The following is a 24370-nucleotide window of genomic DNA, read 5'->3' as shown; positions in this document are numbered from 1 at the left end:
CCAAGGTGATTGAAGACACATTCAAAACTAAGCACCATAAAAATCACATTGGGAACCAATTGGCCAAAATTATGTTACACCTGCAGAGGGCAAACAGCATAACTTACAGCAGTGCTAAAAAGAAGAAGAAGAAGAAAGCAGAGATTCATGATTAAGTAGTGAGAACCCACTGCCAGTTATGCCATTTACCCTCTACCGGAATTACTGTTTGTTGTGTTATGTGTTGTCAAGTCACATCTGACAAATAGCAACCCTTAAGTGAGACATTTAAGGATTTACCCATTCCCTCCCCATCCCCAGTGAGTTTCCATGGCTGAGTGGGTACTTGAACCCAGGTTTCCTGAGTCCTAGTCTGTTGCTTTATCCACTATACTACACTGCTGTAACTTAACAATAGGAGTTTGGTCAATAAATCAGTAACTACACACATTCCTGTAATGGGCAGCAGATATGTACAAGATGCACCTATCAATGGATTAGTTACCACTGACTACTGAATTGTCTTGGGATGCTTGGCTAATACAAAACTTGGAGGTACCATTCTGGGGTGGTTCTGGCCCAATCTGGCTGGGACCCTGCTGGTCTGCCTTATAGGTGGTACTGTATAAAGGCTCTATAGGGCTCCACATTGCCCCCTAATGTTTACCTATACAGTGGGGTCTCTACTTAAGAACGTCCCTACTTAAGAACAATCCAACTTAAGAACAGCTCCATTTGCTAAATTTTGCTTCTACTTGAGAACAGAAATCCAAGATAAGAACAGGAAAAAAAACCCTTTCCTGCTCTTTTTTTAACCTTAGGTCATCTTAGGTTAAAAAAAAATTCTCCCCCTAGTGGTAGAGTACGTATTAACCTGCTTTGCATTAGTTCCTATGGGAACTAATGCTTCAATGTACGAACACACCTCTACATAACAAAAAAACATCCAGAACGGATTAATTGGTTTTCAGTCCATTCCTATGGGAAATTTTGCTTCAACTTAAGAACATTTCAACTTAAGAACACCATTCCAAAACGGATTAAGTTCTTAAGTAGAGGTTCCACTGTAGTTTCTATGGACGGAAAAGAGTAGATGCGGATTAAATGGTTTTCAATGCATTCCTATGGGAAATGCATATTCAACATAAGAACTTTTCAACTTGAGAACCACCTTCCAATACGGATTAAGTTCTTAAGTAGAGACCCCACTGTATTTAACAACTGGGGGAAATGATCCACCAGAATTTGGGACCTAGTCTCATTTATGTGCTGATGGTACCCAGTGCTTTCTGTCCCTTTTAATAGATGCCAAGAGTGCTGTGGAAGTTGTGAGTTCAGTGAGGGAATGGATACAGAATAACAAATTGAGGCTCGATTCTGAAGGGATTTTATTTTTTATTTTTATTTTTAGCGACTACACATCTGCCTCTCTGATCTGTACCTCTTTCTTAGCTGTTAAAGCTGGACCTATTGCTTGCTGATAGGAGAAAGGGTTTTTAAAAAGCAGGGAGAAGAGTGGTGGTAGGGAAAACACAGAGCAGCTATTGTGGCTGTCGATGAAGTAGGAACTTGTAGGGGCAGTTATGCTGTTGCAAAAATTTGCCACTCTGAGTCCCAGTTTAGAGAAAGCAAAGCAAAACAAAGCAAAGCAAAGCAAAGTGAGCTGCTAATATACTGCCTCATAGTGTTTAAAGCACTCTCTGGGTGGTTTACAATTAAGTTAAATTAAAAGAAGTCATGCAGATCCAGGAAAATTCACATAAGTTGTACCATTCAGATTCCGATGAAAAAGGAAAACTGGTGGAAGAAACATCAATAATTTAAGCAGTTGGGGACAGATGGTGCCATCTTCTCAGAAGACAACAGCAATGAGTTGAAATAACTGTGAGGAAAATTGAAAGAAGAAAGGGCCAAACCAGGACTTCAGTTCAACATCAAGCAGAATTAAAGAACTTTACTCGTAATGTTGACAATGAAGAAACTGAAATGGTTAGGGATGTTCAATCATCTATCCTAATGGAGACTGTAGTCAACAAATCAGAAGACTGAGACTAAAAAAGAAGGGCAACAATGAAGGAAATAGGAAAGCTCATCCAGTGTAAGGATGTGTCACTGGAGACCAAGACCAAGATCATCCAGACTCTTGTATTTCTGATCACCATGTATAGGTATAAAAGCTGGATAGTTGAATGAATAATTTATTTATGGTCCTTAGACCAGTCACATAGGTATAAAACCTTATGAACCCTTATAATTTCTAACTTTCAATATTCCATTAGAACATGTTGGCATACATACAGCTAGGAGCTACTATCTAATTGGTATTTAACTTCCGCAATCGAAGTACTGCTACACAGAATTTCGCAGCTTGACAGGTGGTCTGCATATCAACATCCGAGAGAAGGAACTCAAGCCTATTTCCCTCTGAACGTCCTGGGATTCTATCTATTAAGGAAATAATAGTCTTTTTTCACACTGCTTCATACAATGGGCAGGTGAAGAACATATGCTGTATGGTCTCAATCTCCCTCAGGTGGCAGGAGCATAACCTTCCAGCAAAAGGAGTATTTTTATACTTCCCTTCTAGTACAGCAGAGGGGAGGGCCAAACAACTCACCAAAGTAAAGGCTCTTCTAGTTCCTTTAATTTCCAAAGATGTTAAGTATTTGGCTGGTTCCATACTGTTTTTGATGCATGTCCTAACTGCCATGTTTTGAATGCTAGAGAGGTCTGTTTGATATTCATTGTCCTCTGTTCTTTGTTTGACTATTTGTTTTGCCTGCTATATTCCAGAAGATATAAGTGCCTGAGGTGAGAGGCCAATTTTCGCCAAATAGCCCTGGACTGATTCGACCCACTTGGATTGATAGTTATCATTAAATATCAAGGAAAATAGGCCTTTGAGGTTTAACTGTCCCTCTAACCACATATATATAGATTGAATCCAAATCCAGGCTTCTGCTTAGCCTTATCCTTGCATTTGACATGCATCTTGGGACCTGGAATATAGTTCTTAGAAATTTGGATTGAACTATTTCTTGTGAGGCAAAGTGAGAGCTGGGTGGCCCCATGAATGAGCCATACAGGAGCTGAGCTAAAGCCTTTGCTTTATAGAGTTTGGGGGCTGCTGGAATAAAGGACCCTCCTTGTGAGAGATGGAATTTTACTATACTATTTGCCGATCTTTCTCCCTGATCTGCCGCAAATTTACTATGCTGAAGCCTAGATCCCGACGCCTGTAGTACTAAGATATTTGAAGCTGTTCACCTGCTCGATACTGTGTCCATTTATTTGCCATGACTGAATTTTGGGTCTCTGTCCAAAGGCAACTATCTTGGTCTTCTGATAGTTAATAGTTAGGGATTTATATTCACAGTATGAGGCAAGCTTCTTAAGTGCCCTCCTCAGCCCTATGGGGGTTCTGGATAGAATTATTGTATCATCAGCATAGAGTAAGGCTGGCACTGTTCTATCTGTAAGTTTAGGTGAATGGAGATCCAGTGGTGTATAGGATGAATAATGCTGGTGCCAATAGGCAGCCTTGCCTAACACCTCTGTGCGTTTGCACAGATTCCGTGAGGTGTCCTTGTCTGCTGCAGCTGACTCTCAAGTATGTTTCTTCGTGTAGGGCCCTGATTAGATATAAAAGTCTTTTGTCTATAGATGAGTTTGCTAGTTTGTCCCAGAGATATGTTCTCAATATAGAATCGAATGCTGATTTTAAATCCACAATCAGGGCCAAAGCATCCGAATGTTCCACGATAAGCTCTCTTACATCATTTTCAAGGTCTATTCCATTTTCTTCTGTTTCTGCTTTTCTAGATGTAGGAGGTAAGTATATGTTAATGATCAATAGGGTTTTCATACTTCCTGTAAGTACTACTGCCATGGCCCGCCGTCCCAAGGGAGGTTTCATCGTAGATTTCACTTTCAGAGCCGTTGATACCAGAATGCTCACCCCCCCCCCCTTCAGTCTCCCTGGTCCACACCCTGGGATTGCCCTTATCATGAATGAGTTGAAACCATCTAGTATTATATCTTTGTCAGACCATGTTTCTTGCAGAAGAATGATGTCCTATTTGCAGTGAAAAAAAAAACGGGTATCATGGGTATGGGAGATACATCTGGTCCGACCTGCCACATTCCATGATAAAAGTTCGACTTTAGATGCAGATTTTTGGTTGCTTTCTGGAGCACGCCGCCATACTTGAGTATCTGGTGTCTCATTTCACTCCTGAATGTTCAGTTCTTCTGCCCTTGTGGAAGAGAGCATTTTAATGGGGTTCCCTTCCTTGTACATCGTTAGCTTCTCCAGAGCAGGCTGGGATACATCTGATGACTGACATCCTCTGTAGGTGAGGGGAGCAGCTGGTGTGGGTAAAGGATAATCTTTACCGGCCCAGTCTTTGTTGTTTTGATTTCTTTGTGTCTCTCTACTAAAGGAAGATCTTTCAGTTCTACCTGGGTAGGTAGTCATTGTTACGTTTGGTACTATGGGATCTTTGTGAAGTTGGACTTTTTGTTTTTTCCCCATGCAATATTCCAGGGTGAATGCTTCTTCATATGTTTTTGTTTTTTGCCTTCCAATAGTCAGTTCTGGGGAAAAGCTACTAAAAGGGCATATCTGTTGCTCATAAGCCACTCGGGGGTGGAGTTAGAAATAGTTCCAACTGAGCAGGCAGGATGTATCTTCTCTTTGTATGGATGGTATATTCTGTTATTTCTGGGGGGTATAATACCTTTTAAAAGAGGCCTTGGCCTTGGGAGCATTTTCACCTGATTCCTCTGGTTTTTGATTTTGCTTGTAAAATCACGGGGCTTGTTAATTGGGATATTGTTTGGAAAGGTTGCAAAACTGGTGTATGTTTCCTTTCCTCTGCCGTCTGCTTTGGTTTTGGAAGGTGAACTGTTGTAAATGATGGAAATGTTGTAAGTGATCTATACAGGTCATAGCTGGGATTTTCGGCTGTTATCTTCCTTATGGAAGTGGCTGAGGGGCCATCTCTTTGTTCTGGAACCTGAATTTCTCTGGATTTATTTGTTAGTTTGTAGGTGTCCAATTTTATGATCGGTCTAAGGTTGATATTTACAGTAAGTAGGTTGCATGTATTCCCCATTTGAATGATACTGTACTGCTATTTTTTTCAAACTTTGTATAACAGGCTCCAAAAATCATGGGCCTGTTTACTATTGGCGAAGATCATGTGCACCCTGCATCTTAGTTGCCCGGGCTTACTAGGGTAAATACAGTAACATTTTGTGTTCGTTTGAGCATTCCAATCCTCGCCCAGAGTTTCTGTTATCGTCTGCAATACTTCTGAGTTGGAGGCCCAGGTGCCATTTGATTTTCTTAGTGGCCAGTTGTAGATGGTGATATGGTTCACGGGCTTGGATGATGGGGTTTCAACCGGGGTGGACTCTTCACTGTCTGAGGTTGCTGACCATTGGGGTTTTTCTATCTGTATATTTTCCCTGCATGCTGTCTCTGCGAGTGGATGCTGGAGATAGGGTTCTTCTGGGGTGTTTCCCCACCATTCATCTATAGTTATTAGTTCTGGATTGGAGGATGTTAGGTCAAGTCCCTCTGTGTCATTATTTCGGTCATATGGGTCTGCCCAGGCCTTTAGGGTCATCCCAGAGATGGGCATTCGGTCCTGAGTTGTTTTCCCCGATAACTGTGGGTAACTCTGACCTTTAAAAGCTGGGGAGTTACCTTTTTGTGTTTGGTCTTTTGTGCCCAGCTCCTTTTTTGCCTGAAGTCCTCTCTGTTCAGTATTCTGAGGGTTTGAGTGGGGTGCTCCTTTTAAAGTCCCCAACTTTATCATGTCAGCAATGCACTGTAGTGTTGCTTTAATATCAGTGATTTCTTTCTTTAGAGCAGTGGTGTCGAACTGTGGCCCTCCAGATGTTCTTGGCCTTCAACTCCCAGAAATCCTGGCCAGCAGAGGTGGTGGTGAAGGCTTCTGGGAGTTGAAGTCCAAGAACATCTGGAGGGCCACAGTTCGACACCACTGCTTTAGAGCATGCAGCTTATTGAAGATGGTTGGTTGGATTTGGCTGATAGGAAGCACTGATCACATAGTTGTGTCTAAATAATCCTAGTTTGTTCACTCTCAAGCCCTTGAGCATCTTGGGGACCTATTTTTTCTTTCCATATGGTTCTACTTGGGTCCAGGTGTTGATAGATTTAGGTGCTCATAGAATGATTCCATAGAGACAGAGAGAGCCTTCTCTAGGAGTTCTGGGTCCAGAGACCAATTGCCGATTTCTTCTCCAGGGTGCGGCGTTTCGACTGCAACCTCCTGGAATGTCTCTCCATTATTTATGCCTACGTTGTCCATAGTGAGTGGAGTACTTGATGTAAATTCCCTCAGTGGCCTTGGATTATAAGAGGAAGCACATTCATGTTGGTTGATGAGATCTGAGGCCACACAGAAGCCTGCTATTGATTTCTGCTTTGGCTTTTTAGGAGCCTTTTTAAAATCTTGCCATATGTTTTTTGGGGGTCCTAGTAGTGACTATAGTTTTACTCCACAAATTTAGCTTATTTAGTATCCCCTTCTACTTCTGCAGGTACAAATTTCCACTCAAAGGGAGAAGGAATATGGGTTTCACGGTTACAGTCAGTAGCAGCTGTATAGAAAACTTCTTAGCCCCGGTAAACACTTCAAACATAAACCTTTAAAGGGCAGGTTATTCCACCCTGTTCCTTGGAGGACTTTTACTCACTGTGAGCCAATTGTAGATTGACGAAGACGGCAGATCAGGGCCCCTGCTATATGCTGAACAACCCCCAAAGGCAGATGGCTTTTCTTAAACAAAGTAAATGCTTTTCTTGCAGACTTGATTCAAGCAGGTGCGTACTCTCTGCAGTAATGGTGTTATTTTTTTTTCTATTTTCTTCACAAGGCTTCGGTTGTGTAATTTTTTGATCCAGAGGCAGCAGGTATTTCTAATGTCTCTCGGCAGCTCCAGTGGTCATTATCTCTGTGTTTACTTTTGCCAAGGTTAAAATCATGCCTCCAGCCGGAGTAAAATAGGAACTTCAACTAAACAAAAACGATAAAAGCCATATAAAATTATATAAAATAAAGATAAAATCATTGCTGCTTAGCCACGAGCGTGCTGCCTGGCTGAGCTGGAACCGGAAGCTGGACAGTTAAGAAAGCAGACAGGGGAAAAAAGTATTAATTTGAAATATGATGCTGGAGGAGAGCGTTAGGGATATTCTGGACTGCAAGTGGGTTCTAGATCAAATCAAGGCTCAACAATTTCTGGAGACAAAAATTTTGAAGTTGAGGCTGTCATACTTTGAGGACTTCATAAGAAGGCCATTTTCTCTGGAAAAGACAATGATGTCAGGAAAGGTGGAAGGCAGCAGGAAAAGAGGAAGACCAAATATAAGATGGACTAACTTCCTAAAGGAAGGCACAAGGTTGAAGAGCTGAGCAGAGCTGTTGAGGACAGGACATTTTGGAGATTGCTCCTTCATAGGGTTGCCATGAAGTTGAAGGCATGTAACAACAACAATCTATCACAGCGGATAGAGTTTGTTTTTCTTGTATAAACCTTTATTTATCTTCTATTATTCTTGCTCAGGCTTTGCCCTAAAAATCTTTGACAACCTCAGCAAATTCTTGCCACATCTTTTGAAACTGACTAGCTGCCATCATCCTTCAGTCACCATAAATGCTATTTCTGCCCCTAGAAAGCTTCGTTCCTTACCAATGCTGCTGAAATAATCTGTGGCGTCTTCGGCAGGCCCTGCAAATATGATTTCCCCTTTGTTTATCAAAGTCAGATGGTCAATCAGCTTGAAGATGGAGTAGCGTGGCTGATGAATTGAGAAGATCACTGTTCTTCCTTTCTTGGAGAGTCTGCAAAACCAAGATGACAGCAGCAGCATTATGAGAACAGAGCCATATTGCCCTTAAAAACTGCTTGGCGCATGCTGAGTTTCATGGCCTGGTAGTGTGCTCCGTGTGACCACTGCCAGAGTACATCATGCATGACACAGATGAGCACTTCTGATAATATGCTAAAGACCTGTCAATGATGTGCACGCACAGAAGAGAACGGCACCTGCAGATTATTCTTGATTAGTTGATTCATCTGCAATGTTATCAGTGCCAAAGAGACAAGCTGCTTCTTAAAATGAACAGTAGATTGTCTCTTCTGCAGCAGGAATTAGTGCAGGATATACAGCACACCAAGCCCTGGCTCTCCTATACAAACCTGTCCCCCCCCTCCCTTGACATTTCTGCCTCCAGGCCTTAACCTGGTGATTATGTTTTAAGGGGGAAGGACGTGCAGCCAAGCTCTCTGAAGTTAAATGTCATGTTGAGTTAGGGTGAAAGACAGAGGAAAGAAAGATCCACCACAGACACTCACTGGTACAAGAGTCGCATGATGGCATTAGCTGTGTTAGAATCCAGTCCTGTGGTTGGTTCATCCAGAAAAATCAGAGACGGTGAAGTGATCAGTTCCATGCCAATGCTGCACCGTTTCTTCTCACCGCCTGAAACACCACGCAGGAACTCAGTCCCAATCTGATACCATGGAGAACCGTGAGGGAAATGAAAACATTAAAGGAGATAAGGCACACAACCATAAACAGAGGAAATCTAGCCTTCTCTGAAATACACTCTGTAATAACTGTTGGAATATTGCAAGATGTAACATTCTGCCCACTGTGGTTTGATATCCTTAAAGACCTCACCTGTCCCGTATAATTAATGAGGCTCTATAAAGTTTTGTCTCTCTCTCTCTCTCTCCCTTTCTCCCTTTGATGGTGCTGACTGACCGAGCGAGGCAGAGACTGTGCGTGCTTGCCTGAGTTTGTGAGCATTGCTTGAGCTGCCACTGTTTTTTATTCCCTTTACTGTTTGGTATGTTTTGTAATGTAGTTTTAGTACTTTGATTGTTTTCTTGGGATGTCCTGTTTACCCTTTTCCTAAGAGAATTAGATAAAGATTATTTTTTATATTTTGTCTCAGTGTCTCAAACCCTTTTTTCAACAATAACCATGATTAACTTACCAAGTTTCTCCAGGAACTCAGACAGCTAGACATGTTCCTCCACCCCAATGTCCCTCTGGGGGGCACAACTGGCCCATGGAAGTGCTTCTTTCAGTGGAGTGGGGCAGCCACCATAATTAATATAGTCCCAGAGGCAAAAATGGCCTAGAATGTCAGACTATGCCCACTAGATCTTTTTGTTTGTTTGTTTGTTTGTTTGCTTTAAAGGGAGGTTTGGGGGTGTTAGGGGCACCCTGCAGGCCATACTTTACACCAGTGGTTCTTAACCTTTTTAAAAGAAACGCCCCCTTGAGCCATTGAGGAAGTTATCATCGCCCCCCTCCCCACGGTGATGATATCTTTCTTATTTATTTATTTATTTATTTATTTATTTATTTATTTATGTCACCTAAATCCAATGACCCCTGAAAACAAAATTCAATTCCAAGAAAATGAAATGCCCCCAAAAGTAACATTTAATTATTTAGTTGCAAGCGAATTTTAAGACGCAAAAAGAAATATAAAAAGGGCATAAAAACAAACCGCAATGCAGGAACTAAAAATTTCAAGATGAAAACTCTGAAACTAAATTAAGATTGGAGGAAAATATATATTCATGCACATTGTAAAAAGGCTGCAGCCATCTTCACAGGTTTGGCTTGCTCCAGCGCCCCCCTACCGCCCCCTTCTGCTTCAGCGCTCCCACGCCGCCCCTTTTCATTCTACCGCCCCCCCTGAAAAATGAAATCGCCCCCTGGGGGGCATTATCGCCCACGTTAAGAACCACTGCTTTACACTCTGCTGTTCTAAAGCACATATGTGCATGCCAAGAGGGCTGGTTGTCTGTAAAAATAAGGGGTTCACTGTTGACTATCTTCCTTTGCCACATGGGAATCACTGCAGGGTGGAAGGTATATTTGCTGAATTCCTTGGTCTCATTGATTTGGGGGAGCTTCTACAAGACACGTCAACAAGGATTTTTAATATGCCAAGAGATTTATCAGCACTCCTGTGGCAGTAAGACCAGGATCTCTTTTCGCCATCCAAGGGCTTTGTTAATTTACAAAAGATGATGCTCGTATCCTCTCCCTTTTCAAAGGGAACCACACACAGAGCAAGCACAGAAATACTAGCTGACTTTAAAGAAAGTTGCATATAGTCTACACAGCACTTCAAATTTTTAAACTTTTTGACTGATCTGTGCACTTCACGCAATTACATTAATGGTGTGATTTCGCAATTACATTAATGGTGTGATTTTGTGCAACGCTTGGTGATTTGGGGGCAAATTTTGACAACTGCACATAAAAACTGGCAATTTTGTGTAAAGGTTTATTTTTTTCCAGTACAAATCAACAGCACCTTTGTCATCTTGGTGGGTAAGGAGAAGAATGCTGCAGTTCCCAGTCCTAATGCGCAAGGATGAGATAAGGAAAAATTTGCATTCCTATTTATAATATACAGTAGTCCCATTTTCCACAAATGACAGAGAAAGCCTGCATATAGACTATAAACCCTCAAACTGCAAAATCATCTTGCTCAGAGCATGCTCATAAAAACAGATAAGATAAAAGAAGACTACGCAAGATCCCCAGAAACAGATGTCCATCACACCAGTAAGAAGCCTTCTCTCCAGCAGGCACTATTCTCTGCCTTTTCATTTGCATACCCATTTTTTTTGCACCAGGTTCTGCCTGTCACCCCAACTCTGCTCACCCCTGGTGGCTGTGCCATACTCCTCACCAATCACAAAGCTTCTTTGATGACTGTACTCTGCCTTAAGGTATGCTGTGATAGAATGAAATCTATGTGTTCTTAGTCCATCACTCTATCTACCACGCCACACTGGGAATCACAGAATGAGACAGAAACACATTATTAAATAAAATCATTAAATATGTATGCGTAACTTAGGAAAATCTTTAGCACTAAGTCCTACAGCTAATGGCTTAGTTCATTTGTACTGGATATTGGAAATAGTTTTTGCTAAGGCATACAACAAATATAGGCATAATTTCAAGTTTCTACATTTTTCCTGTGCTGAGACTTCCAGCTGAGACTTTCTTACAGTGAGATTTGCTGGATTCTCTCCCATGAAAATGAAATCCTTCATAAAATGAAATCTTTCCTCTCCACCCCCTACCCCCATTTTTTTCACCTCTTGTTCTGCACATGAAACAGCCAGATTTTGTGCACCTTAATGCCTCTCCAATGAGTCTTATACAGGGAAGGCGCTATTCAATGTAGGAGTTGTTACAGTAATGTGCAGCTTGCTGTTTCTTCTGTCCTTTCTAGGTGAACCCTCAGCAGGAAAGAGACCATTCTGCACAGGAGTTGTAATAATCTGCACAGCTTGGCATTTCTTTCAGAAAAATAATCATGAAATATTAAAGAAAGCCTGTGAAATTTCCTTGGGGGAAGAAAAATATCTTGCACAGAAAAATCCTTTTATGATAAGAAAAGAAGGATTCTTTTCTTGGTTTCTTTCCAAGAGTGAGAGGCAGCAAGATTCACATCTCTATTTCATCCTAAGACTTTGGAGGCAGAGGGTTCAGGATTTGGCCCTGACTCTCTTAGATTCTTCAGAGTAGAGGTCTTTAGAGCCTAAGCTGCTTGAAGAATTCAGGGAGCTTTACAGTCTAAAAACACAAATCTGCAGATGTCAACTTAGAAGCATCTTGTAAGCTCGGGAAGTCTCCTGGACCAGGCTGTGTTGGATAAGTGTGGTGGCACACTATTCCTCTATTAGATATTTCCTGGTTACTTCATCTACACCCTGGGCTATTGCTCTTGACACAGCCAAATCTCCCAAGAGCCTCTACCAATCTCCAAGTGATTTATTTTTAATTATGTATAGCTTATAAGCAGGCTGAAGGATGCAAACATCGTCACATTGTATAAGAACAAAGGAGACAGGGGTGCCTGCAATAACTACCGTGGTATCTCTCTTCTCAGCATTGTAGGGAAGCTGCTTGCCCATGTTGTGCTGAAGAGACTCCGAGTGCTTGCAGTCTATCTAGAATCACAGTGTGGATTTCGAGCTAATAGATCCACCACTGACACGGTATTTTCCCCTCAGACAGTTGCAGGAGAAATGTAGGGAACAAGAACAGCCACTCTTTGTGGCCTTCATAAATCTCACAAAGGCCTTTGATTTGGTTAGCAGGGATGGCCTTTTAAAAATACTTCCCAAGATTGGATGTCCATCTCAACTCCTTAACATCATCAGGTCCTTTCATGAAGAAATGAAGGGCACTGTAGTTTTTGATGGCTCAACATCAGATCCCTTTGACATCCGAAGTGGAGTGAAACAGGGCTGTGTTCTTGCACCAACCCTTTTGGGGATCTTTTTTGCTGTCATGCTGAAACATGCCTTTGGAACTGCAACAGAAGGTGTCTATCTCCGGACTAGATCAGACGGAAAGCTCTTTAATCTCTCTAGATTGAGAGCAAAGACCAAAGTCCAGCTGAAATGCATACAGGACTTCCTCTTCGCAGATGATGCAGCCATTGTTGCCCACTCTGCTGAAGACCTCCAACAACTCATGAATCGTTTCAGCAAGGCCTGCCAAGACTTTGGACTAACAATCAGCCTGAAGAAAACACAAGTCATGGGCCAGGGTGTGGACTCACCTCCCTCTATTACCATCTCCACAAAAGAATTGGAGGTTGTTCATGACTTTGTGTACCTTGGCTCAACAATCTCTGACTCTCTCCCTAGATGTCGAGCTGGATAAATGCATTGGCAAAGCAGCTACCATGTTCTCTAGACTCACAAAGAGAGTATGGCTTAATAAGAAGCTGATGGCATATACCAAGATCCAGGTCTATAGAGCCTGTGTCCTGAATACACTCCTGTACTGCAGTGAGCCCTGGACCCTTTGTGCACAGCAGGAGAGGAAGCTGAACACCTTCCATATGTGTTGTCGCCAGCGCATTTTTGGTATCACCTTCCAGGATAAAGTTCCAAATAGAGTAGTCCTAGAATGAGCTGGAATTTTTCGCATGTATACATTACTGAAACAGTGATGTCTATGTTGGCTTGGGCACATTGTGAGAATGGGTGATGGTTGGATTCCTAAAGGTCTCCTGTATGGAGAATTAGTGCAGGGAAATCGCCCCAGAGGGAGACCACAGCTGCGATACAAGAATATCTGCAAGCGGGATCTGAAGGCCTTAGGAATGGACCTCAACAGATGGGAAACCTTGAGATCTGAGCATTCAGCCTGGAGGTAGGCATTGCATCATGGCCTCTTCCATTTTGAAGAGACACTTGTCCAGCAGGCCGAGGCAAGGAGACAGTCCTGAAAGAAGCAAAATCAGGGAGCTGGAAAAGGGACAGATTTTATTTGTCTTCATTGTGGAAGGGATTGTCACTCTCGTATTGGCCTTCTCAGCCACACTATACGCTGTTCCAAGTCCTCCATACAGAGCACGTTACCATAGTGTCTCAAGACTGAAGGATGCCTAATCAACCAAGCAGGCTATACAGTGGTGCCTCGCATAACGATTTTAATTGGTTTAAAAAAAAACACGTTATGTGAAACATCGTTATGCGAAACACCATTTTCCATAGGAATGCATTGGAAACCGGTTAATCCGTTCCAATAGGCACGGATTGCCGTCCTTAAGCGAAAAAACCCATAGGAAACATCGTTAAACGATACAATGTTTCCTCCATTGGAATGTATTGAAGCTGACTCAATACATTTCAATGGCTTTGCGAAGTCAATTTTTGCAAAATTAAGTGTGTCATAAAAGGGTCAAAAATGGTTTTAAATGCTTGGATTAGCTTCTGCACCCTCTAAAACGGATGCAAAAGTTAATTTGGCTTTGATCTGACTTTTCATTAATTTATGGTGAATTTTTTCCCCCAACTTTTGACAGCTGTCAAAATCTGACAGCTCCAATATTTCCTATGGGGGAAGAAAAAATTCACAACAAATTAATGAAGACTCAGCAACTGTTCTAAATGCTTGGATTCGTTAGAGGACCCCCTAAGTCATGTGCAAACCTGATTTGGCTTTGATCTGAACTTTCGTTAATTTATGGTGAATTGTTTTCTCCCCCATAGGAAAGCATGGAGCTGTCAGATTTTGACAGGTCCATTGGTTCCTATGGGCCGAAAAAAAAATTCACCATAAATTAACGAAAAGTCAGATCAAAGCCAAATCAGGTTTGCACATGACTTAGGGGGTCCTCTAACGAATCCAAGCATTTAGAACCGTTTTTGACCCTTCTAAGACACTTTTTTAATTGAAAAAAGAAACATCGTTAAGTGAAGCAGGGGACCTAAAATCGCATTCGTTATGCGAAGCATGGTCCCAAACTTCGCTAAGCGAAAATCGCCCATAGGAAACATCGTTATACGGTGCATATTATTTTCTAAAAAAACATCGTTATGCGAATTCATCGCTAAACGAGGCAATCGTTAAGCGAGGCACCACTGTATGTAAGTCCATTCCTATGGCGGCCCTTGCCAGGGTTTTCTAGGTACAAAGTAACCAGAAGTGGTTTACTAGTTCCTTGCTCTCAGGGAGCATAATGTGCCAAAGGACACAAAGGCTGCCTCTCTTCTTTGGAGGCAAAGTGGGGAATTGAAGTCACAACATCTGGCTTCACAGCTGGATGCCCAAATCACTGACCTATTTAGCTAGCCTTAAAGAAAGGACCCCCACCTCTAAAAAAAGGGAGGGGAAGAAAGAAAAAAGAACGAAATAAGGTAGCCATTGTCACCTGCGTAACTGTTTATCACCTTTTCCTCTCTGTTGCTTGTTAATATACTATTAGTGTGCATTTTCTCAACACATGTGACAGAGGTGAAAATTTAAAATTCAAGAGAATTGGGGATTTTTTTAAAAAATACTGAATAGGAAGGGAAATTGAAACTGACAGATCTGCCTGTTTAGATGAGAGAGGGCCTTGAGTGTTCAGCCTTTCAAAGCTTGGCTTTTCAGCCTTGTTTATTTATCTATTTATGCAGTCCCGGATTAGATTTCCACATCCATTTATCTGGCAGACTGCTCTTTTTAAACAGTTGCATGGCAGACAGGTATGGAGATACCCCTCATTGCAACTTTGAAATATAACCATGTACATTAGGACTTAGCAATTATATAAAGACAGCCAAAGAATTTCATATCTATAGCAAAGTCCAGTATATAGTGTCCATCAATAAACCATGGGAAAATAGCCATTGTCTGATAAACGTACCTTCCCTACCTTTAGCAAAAGTACACTAAAACAATAAAATAGGCTTAGTTGTGATGGAATGTTAAAGGAAAATCCTGAGAAAGGAATGTCAAAGGAACTTCCTGGGAAAGAAAGTTCAAAGGAATACCAATTTAAATCACTCATTTTAGGGCTCTCTGTGTGCTTCCTATATAGCTATGTACTATACAGTGGTGCCTCGCATAACGTTTTTAATTGGTTCCCCAAAAAAAAACCTTATGCGAAAAAAACTTTATGCGAAACACCATTTCCCATAGGAATGCATTGGAAACCGGTTAATCCGTTCCAATAGGCACGGATTGGCATCCTTAAGCGAAAAAACCCATAGGAAACATTGTTAAACGATACAATGTTTCCTCCATTGGAATGTATTGAAGCCGACTCAATATATTTCAATGGCTTTGCGAAGTCAATTTTTGCAAATTTAAGTGTGTCATAAAAGGGTCAAAAATGGTTTTAAATGCTTGGATTAGCTTCTGCACCCTCTAAAATGGATGCAAAAGTTAATTTGGCTTTGATCTGACTTTTCGTTAATTTATGGTGAATTTTTCCCCCCAACTTTTGACAGCTGTCAAAATCTGACAGCTCCATTGTTTCCTATGGGGGAGAAAAAAATTCACAAAAAATTAACGAAATGTCAGATCAACACCAAAGTAAGTATGCACACATTTTAGAAGGTGCACTAGCGATTCCAAGCATTTAAAACCGTTTTTCAACATGTTAAGACACTTTTGTAATTGAAAAAATGAACATCATTAAGTGAAGCAGGGGACCTAAAACAAAAAACGTTAAGCGAAGCATGGTCCCAAAATCGCTATGTGAAAATCGCCCATAGGGAAAAACGTTATACGAAGCACAATCTGACTCTGAAAAAATAAACGTTAAGCGAAAAAAACGTTAAACGAAGCAAACGTTATGCGAGGCACCACTGTATTTGGTTTTGTAGACTATATTTACACACATTTGCTCTTGGCTGTCTCTACTGGCCATTACTGAATAAACGCTTTCCTAAACCTTCGATACGCCTCATTACAAATTCTTAAGAGAAAAGTTATCCACACAGGTACAACATGCTATTCTCCTTTACTGCAAAATAGCTACAACTATTGGATTTCAACACTGCAGGTGATTAAGAATTGATTTTGGTTTTTTTTCCCCTGAGAATATTCCAAAAATGACAAATTTATTTGTATAATTCAAATCAAACGGCTAGGGATGTAAAAACAACAACACCTGAAATATAAGAAAAAGCAAAACTGTCAGATTCACCCATTCCTACTTTACTATTTGCTGAGTGTTGAAACACAGTATGATGACTTACCTTGGTATCTGCGCAGTCTTGTAAGCCCAGCTCCTGTATCACAGCATCAACCCTGAGGTTCTTCTCCACATTGTTCCTATCCTGTGGCAGCCGCAGGTTGGCAGAGAACTGAAGGTTCTCACGAACACTGAGTGTTCCAGTCAGAATGTCCTCCTGCAGGACAAGGGCATTTAGGCGACTTAAGCAGGGAAAGGATTCTCGCATGTGGAGTAGTGGTGATGTGGAGTCTGTGGCCCAAATCCTCTTGCCTAGTTGTACAAATGGAGGGCAATTGCTCTATATTTGGAACTCAACATAAACATTAGCAGTTGCATACTAAGTTGTGTGACTCAGTGTGCAATTGATATAGTCCAAGGCAACTCAATTCCATAGACTTTACCTACATGTCTACAGCCCTTTCCTTCACAAGAAAAACAATCAGGAAGCATCTGACTACGATCTCCCACATTTTTCAAATTAGGTAACAATGGCCACAGAATAGATTAGGATAATAAACTATTGTTTTATATCTTGGCTTGTTCTGAAGAGGTTAATCATGGTCCCCCAATTCAAATGAAATGGAAACTATGATTACTCATGTGCTTCCTGGTTTGCTAGCTTGGTCCATGAAGGAAGAAGTGATCAGGCAAAAGGCCTTGCTTTATTCAACTGATGTCCAAATTTAGAAAATGAGTGGTTTTCCACTCTTGAAGAGGAAAGGTTCATTCCTGCCCCAAAGTCACCTTTCTTTTGTAAAACAACAGACACAATACTGTAGCCTTGCTCCAGTAGCTTTGCTCCATTCCTCTGCATGCAAGGTATAGCTAGTCCACAAAAATGATGCAGATTAAGGCCAGCTATCCTGGTGTAGTGTGTAGAGGGATGGACTAGGACCCTGGAGAGCAAGGTTTGAATCCCCACTTGGCCATGGAAACTCACTGAGAGAGTCGAATTGGTAAAACCACTCCTTAAATATTTCACTTACCTTGAAAGCCTTATTAGGGTTGTTATATGTTGGTTCTGATTTGATAGCATGGAAGACCACCCCCCACCACAACCTGCCATAGCCCTCTCTTTATCAGATTCATGGTAGCTCTCTCCTTCCTGTAGTTTTTTTTAAAAAAACTGGCTTTCATGGATTGACTGTCCACTCCCCCCCCCAGCAACTTCACTCCTACACTTTTTTCCCCAATGCAGATCTCTTAAGGAAACATCTCCATTAAGCACAATCCTGTGCCGGGCCATAATACCAATGTTTTGACGGACTGCGAAGCATTTCTTATCTCAAGCACTGAAACAGTCTCCTAGCGCATCCAAAGGGACCCATTTCTTCTTCCGCAATGAACTTGCATTCGTAATCCACTTGCTGGGGTCCTTAGGCACTTCAAAGTAAATTCAGGGATGCAATCAGATGGAGACATAACTCAGGTTTTGGACCACTTGCAGCACGGTCCAATTATTAGCTATTTTCCAACTATCAGATGATGTACAGGAAATTGTGAAACAGCCTGACCTTGCTCCATCCCCATACTGGGCTTTTTTGGCCCATCAAGAGGGCAACTCTTTTTGGAGGTCAGCTGGAGCGATTCCTGTGTGCACAGAAGCATCGCTTTAAGGGAGATCGTTCCCAGCAAAACTATCTATTCCAGTGCAATCAGACCTGATTTTGTATCGCCATCCGATTGTACCCTCACTGAACTACCAAAGGGATAAGCAAATTAGCGCCCCTTCAAAAAAGGGATCTGAGAAAAAAATTCACCTGAACTACATAAGCAGAACACTTGTGAAAGTTAGCATCTACCAACTTCCCATCCATAAAGATTTGTCCTCCTTTCAGCCCTTTGGGGTCTTTCCATCCTGCGATGACATCAAGGAGCCTAAAGGGAAAACAAAATGCCAATTATCTATCATATCTTTCATACTCCTGTGCCCCTCTATGCTGCCTCGATGGGGCGCAACACTTTGCAGAAATAAACAGCCTGCTTCTGAGATCTGAGCTTGGCAGAAAAGCATCAACATAGGCAGCCTCTCTCATCACGTCATCCACAATGCATCATGATACTGAAGGACCTCAGAGAGCAAAACATGAGGCAGGAAAATAATATGTTATGCTGCTGTGTTAAAGGATGAGGGGAAGGTGAGTCCTCAGCCTTGAAGTAGTGATAGAAAATATTGATAGAGTTGGCTCTTATTGCTGGAATCATGTTTGCCATACAGGTATCAGCTGAGAGAAGCACACAACACTTGAGGATAAGATTCTGGAATGGAAGGGTATTTGGGTAATGGTAACAGCTGTGATTGTTTCCACACTAGCCCATGTTACTGGAGTTTATATAATTTATTCACTGGTAACATCCTTTATTTACTATTAAATAACCTACAGTTGGCAAAGGTTATTGGATAAAGTCAATAGACTAGTAATGAACATGGTCTAAAAACAAATGCAAGGAAACTACATTCAAGTAATCTGTAAAAGGTTTGGACCCTGACCAAGGAGAAGGTCAGACCAGACTGTAACATTTTGATACCTTGGATAGATCTACCAATTGTGAGCACAGTGTAATGGTGCACATACCCTAGGCAAATCAGTTCTTTTGGCACTGAAGAAGGAATCTCACAAACTCTTTTCCTCCATCACAGCAGTGAAAAGGCATTCATAAAACATCAGATAACTAGCCATTGTTTGCCTTTCACGGCATCAAAATCTGCTCCCTGACAAAGCCACCTCTCTTTACCTATTCAGAATCTGCATATGGCCCTACACAGAATCTGCCTATGGACTGATCTACAGCAGTAGTTTCCAATCTTGGGTCCCCAGATATTCTTGGACTACAACTCCAAGAAATCCTGGCCAGCTCAACTAGTGGTAAAGGCTTCTGTTTTAGTCTAAGAACATCTGGGGTCCCAAGGGTGGAAAAGAGAGGTTACCTACCTGTAACCACAGTTCTTCTAGTGGTCCTCTGTGAATCCACACAATTGGGCTGTTCTGCGCCTGCGCTGAACCTCTTGGAAGTTTCGAGAGCTTAAAGACACATGATTAGTGGGACCTTCCTCTGTGGAGCGCATGCTTCGCCCATCACTGATCCCCTCAGCTCCTGTAAAAGTCCACCGCTGTCAAAGAGCTATTTAAAATACAATGTGAAGAACAGAGGGGAGGCTGGGCGGGATGTGGGGATTCACAGAGGACCACTAGAAGAACTATGGTTACAGGTAGGTAACCTCTCTTTCTTCTTCGTGGCCTCTGTGAATGCACACAATTGGGTTATTAGCAAGCTAACTTACTGCATGGTGGGACGTCATGGTAGAAAGGATGCCAAAACAGCTCTTCCAAAAACAGCATCATTCTGTGCCCTGACATCGAGATGATAGTGTCTGACAGAGGTCGATGGAGTAGACCATGTTGCTGTACGGCAGATGTGAGGGAGTTCAATCCCATGCTGGAAGGCAGTAGATGTTGACAGCGCGCTCTAGTAGAATGGGCCGTTAAATGTTTAGGAGGTGTTTTGCCAGTGAGCTCATACGCCAATGAGATAGTTTGGACAATCCATCTAGAAATAGATTATGGTGAAGCTGGAGCCCCTTTATGAGGACCATGAAAACACAGAAAGATTCTCTATGATTTTTTGGATGATTTGGTCCTGTCAATGTAAAAGGCGAGGGAGCATCTTACAGCAAATGTATGGAGCACTTTTTAAGGGGGGAGATAAGTAGTGATCACCCCGCTTTGGCTCAGGTAGAAGATTATTGGCCTGTACCAATGAGAGCTGTTGGGAGGCGGAGCCAGAGAAACTAGAAGGGAGGGGTGAGTTACAGTCTAGTCAATTCAGTCAGAGAGAGACAGAGAAGAGAGAGTTAGAGGCAGAGAGAGTGTTTAAGTAGTGATTAGTCAGAGTGTGGCCTGTATTAATTAAGATAGAAGAGGTTAAAGTAAAATACAGAAGCTTTGTGTAACTTCAAGAATGTGATTAAGAATTATTCCTGAAATAACTTGTAATCAATAAATCTGTTTAAAAGTTCAGTACTGAATGGACCTTAGTCTTTCATAGGAATTATAGGTTGATAAAGAGATCAACTGGTGGCAGTGTGTTAAAGGTACTCGTTGGGGTACTCGTGTGACCTCTGTTTTGTTGAAACAAGCAGGGGCCAAGGGGTAAACATCACAACAGCAGAAAAAAGGAACTGAGGGGATCAGTGATGGACAGAGCATGCGCTCCATGGGGGAAGTTCCACTAACCATGTGTCTTTAAGCTCTAGAAACTTCTGAGATGTTCAGTGCAGGCTCAGAACAACCCAACTGTGTGCATTCACAGAGGCCACGAAGAAGAACTACTGATTGACAGCATTGAACCTGCATTGTACAGTTCGGAGTGCAGCACCAGCCATGTGAAGATCCTCAAGTTGGGGAAGATTGCCAACAGGGATAGTTAAGAGCAGGAAACTCCTATACATAGAGCAGAGGGATTCTTGCTCATCCTGTGGATAGGTATCCACAAGCACTAACAGGTACCTCAGAGCAGTACTTACGAGGTTTTCCCACTTCCAGTTGGACCCAAGATGGCATTCATACCAGGTTTCATAATGCCACTGGAGAAAGAAAAAGATACAAATTAGCAGGTCCTAAACCAGAGATCTGTAAAAATATATTTTGTCACACATGTTTTTTTTTAAAGAAAGCCATTGTGGTGCAATGCTTAGAGTTGAACTTGAAATTTCCAGGTTCATGTCTCTACTGAATAAAATTCAGAGTTGCAACTACATTGGCCCTTTTGGAGTGGGCTGGTGTGGTCTAAATAGGGCTGCTTGAGATCAGGGGGAGGAGTGATGTGGAATTTGGTGCAATCACTGCATCCAAATGGCATACCTACCTCAAGTGAACCTATTTAGTCTGGCTCTCTCCACTATCAATATCTGGCATGATGAAGTGACTTAATAAATGAGTCACTTTGTGATATTGGCAAACTGAACACTTTCCCTGGTCCTTGGCAGTGGGGCAGAGGAAGTGAAATCATTATTTTTTTGCCTCTGCTAGACCATCCCTGATGCATTGAATCACTTAGACTACATTTTAAAAAAATATGATTTATGTGTAATGCTGATCAAGAAACTGCCCTGCAGCTGTGGTTTCAATGACTTCACTTCACACATAAGCAAGGAAAAGATTTTCAAAAAATTAATCTAAGTGATGCAGTGCATCAGCAATGGTCTACCAGAGGCAAATACCACCACCACCACCACTACTACTATTTCAATTTGCTCATATCCTGAAGTGGCTTCTTACTAAGCTACTTTACAATCCTGTAAATTGACAGAAGGAGTGCTGGCACCTTTGTCAGCAGGAAGGCATGATTTTGGCCCATTCACAGCAATTGCATGCATTGGAAATGGACCAAACAAGAGCCCATCAATCCATATCAAAAGAGTAGAAGCCCAACAGGGGCTCAAAAAGCTATGGGTAGGGGTGTTCTGGGGATGGAATGGTTCACTCTAGAAAACAGGTCATCTGATCACCAGAAACAAAAGTGGACCAACCTACCCCTGCAGTGCACCAAACAGTGAGACAAATGTCTGTCTGATCAAGCCCCAACCTCTCTTTCAGCCTGACCCACCTCACAGGATTGTGGCTAATAAAGTTATACATTTGCATGAAATTAAAAGGAAAAAAGGGAGGGCTTTGTGTGTCACCAGGAGTGTAATGGATATCCCTCTGGTGGGGGCAGTGAAATTTTCATTGGCATTCCCATGTGATCTGACTAAGAGTACAAGTGGTAACATCTGCAGTGCTTGAAAGGGATCCATGGCAAGTAATGATGTTCCTGGCAACCTGTAACCTTTCCTGAGGCACAGCAATGTTCCAAAACAACATGACTTGCAATGCTCAGTTTATTTCTTCTTACTTCCACTATGTCATGCGGGGGGGGGGGTGTCATTTGAAAGACTCATTTTTTAAGTTTTTACCAAAATTAAATATTAATTCAGAAGTAACGTAGTAACATTTAATGACCTATACATTACTTCCAAAAAGATAGCACTAAGACCAGTACATTAACTTTTAGAAATAATATTCCAGGTCCAACAGATCTGAACTAGATGACGTAGTACACACTTATACACTCTATTTATTTATTTGATTTGATTTATACCCCGCCCATCTGGTCTTCCGACCACTCTGGGCGGCTTCCAACACATATATATAAGTTTAAAACATAAACGCATAAAAAAATAACATAAATTAACAATTAATAAATTATTTAAGATGGCAAAAAGTAGAAAAAGAAAGAAGAAGAGGATCATGGATTAACTGGGGGGAAGGCCTGCACGAACATCCAAGTTTTTAACTGATTTTTAAAGGTACCCAGCGAGGGGACCGCGTGAATCATCGGAGGGAGATTATTCCAAAGGTGAGGAGCCACCGCTGAGAAGGCCCGATTTCTAGTTCTTTCCTTGCGGGCCTCTCTCGGCATCAGGCTCCTCAGCCTCACTTCCTGACTCGCGCGGGTGATACGGGTAGCCCACCATCTTCATTTAAAGGTCTGGATCCAGATCCATTTCAGTATATTTCAGTCCCCTTTCAGTGGGGGACTTTACCGCAACTATCTTTAGGTGGAATCCTAACGAGCTAAGAGGACCAACTGCGCTGAATCCAAACCCCATTACCTGTAGGGATGTTGTAAACTGCTTAGGACTACCCTTGCCTTGGCTCAATGTAGTTCCTGTACAGTGCCTGTGAGTCTGGGCTGAGAGGAGTCTGGACCTGGTGTCAATCGATTCTTCCTGTCCTCTGCCCCATTTCTGGCTCTTCTACCAGTAAAACAGATGGATCGGCAGATCTGAAACCAATCCACAGTGGAGGGTTTTGCTGACACAAGGGCGTCTGCCCATTCCGAGCCCACCACATGTGTTATATCTTTCATCTTAGGTTGTGATGCCACTTTGCATCTGTCTCAATGCACTGATATACAAATAGTGTTACAACTGTGTGGCTGGATGGCTCAGTGAGAGAGGCACAGGTTGGGAGATCAATTCCCCATGGTGCCTCCTGAGGGCTAGTCAGTGTCGCCTTGGGAAAGATACACAGCTCTTGAGTGCCTCCAGAAGGGACTGGTAAACCACTACTGAGTACTCTACACCTAAAAATCGGTCACTTTTAGAATTGACTTGAAAGCACATAAAACAACAACAGTTCCAGAATTTTAAGATTTCAGAACAATTATCATCAGAGCTCAGAAAGCAATAATATTGGGAACAGCATACATACTGCACCGATATTTAGGTTTTAAAACGTGCATCTGTTAGCAGTCAATAACAGTCAATGCTTTTATAATTTTGATTGAGTGTGTTTGGTATTTTTCAACAACAACAATAACAATAAAACAGTAACTGTTCTACCTGACATCTCGGAGAACTTCTTTTTCTTCTCTTCCTTTGAAAGGAATCGTGCAGGGTGTGGTAACACAGTAAGTGATGTTTTGGAAAGCCAAAGTCGGGCCATGGATGTTCAGCTGAGTAACAACATCCCGAACAGCTCCAAGCTCCATTCCAGGAAGTTACTCCAAGTCAGATGAGTAGGACAATGTGCAAAGGCTTCTCATTTAATTTGTCAGCTGATGAAGAAAATGGAAGACATAGAAGAGAAACCCTGTAATGCTCCACTTGAGTTGCTTCTCCCCGCTTTACCTTAGCTTACACCCTTTCGCTATCTCAGAGCAATCTTGCTTTTATCTGTAGCACAGGCAGGAAAGTCGTATTCCAAGCAAAGTCCTATTTGGCCACGTCTTGTGCAAGCACAGTTTTATGAATGCTGATAACATATGGCAGATGCGTCTTGCAGAAAATGATGGACCAA

The 24370-nt window shown here is 42.0% G+C and overlaps 1 protein-coding gene across 4 annotated transcripts in view; it reads right to left on the bottom strand.

Moving 5' to 3' along the window:
- The window catches only part of LOC110086801 (broad substrate specificity ATP-binding cassette transporter ABCG2), a 61357-nt gene that overhangs the window by 19183 nt on the left and 17804 nt on the right, over positions 1-24370 (bottom strand). For all 4 annotated transcript variants that reach the window (XM_072995215.2, XM_072995216.2, XM_078390829.1 and 1 more), the window contains 6 exons: positions 23914-24128; positions 21052-21111; positions 18287-18404; positions 16549-16701; positions 8371-8528; positions 7705-7856 (listed from right to left, as the gene is read on the bottom strand). In XM_072995215.2, the coding sequence (XP_072851316.1) occupies positions 7705-7856; positions 8371-8528; positions 16549-16701; positions 18287-18404; positions 21052-21111; positions 23914-24062 (790 nt within the window). In that variant the 5' untranslated portion in view covers positions 24063-24128. The remainder of the gene's footprint in view (positions 1-7704; positions 7857-8370; positions 8529-16548; positions 16702-18286; positions 18405-21051; positions 21112-23913; positions 24129-24370) is intronic.

The sequence above is a fragment of the Pogona vitticeps genome, chromosome 3, assembly GCF_051106095.1.
Source record: "Pogona vitticeps strain Pit_001003342236 chromosome 3, PviZW2.1, whole genome shotgun sequence".
NCBI classification, from domain to species: Eukaryota; Metazoa; Chordata; class Lepidosauria; order Squamata; family Agamidae; genus Pogona; species Pogona vitticeps.
The sequence above is the reverse complement of the archived record's forward strand: the minus strand, read 5'-3'. Positions and strand labels throughout refer to the sequence as shown.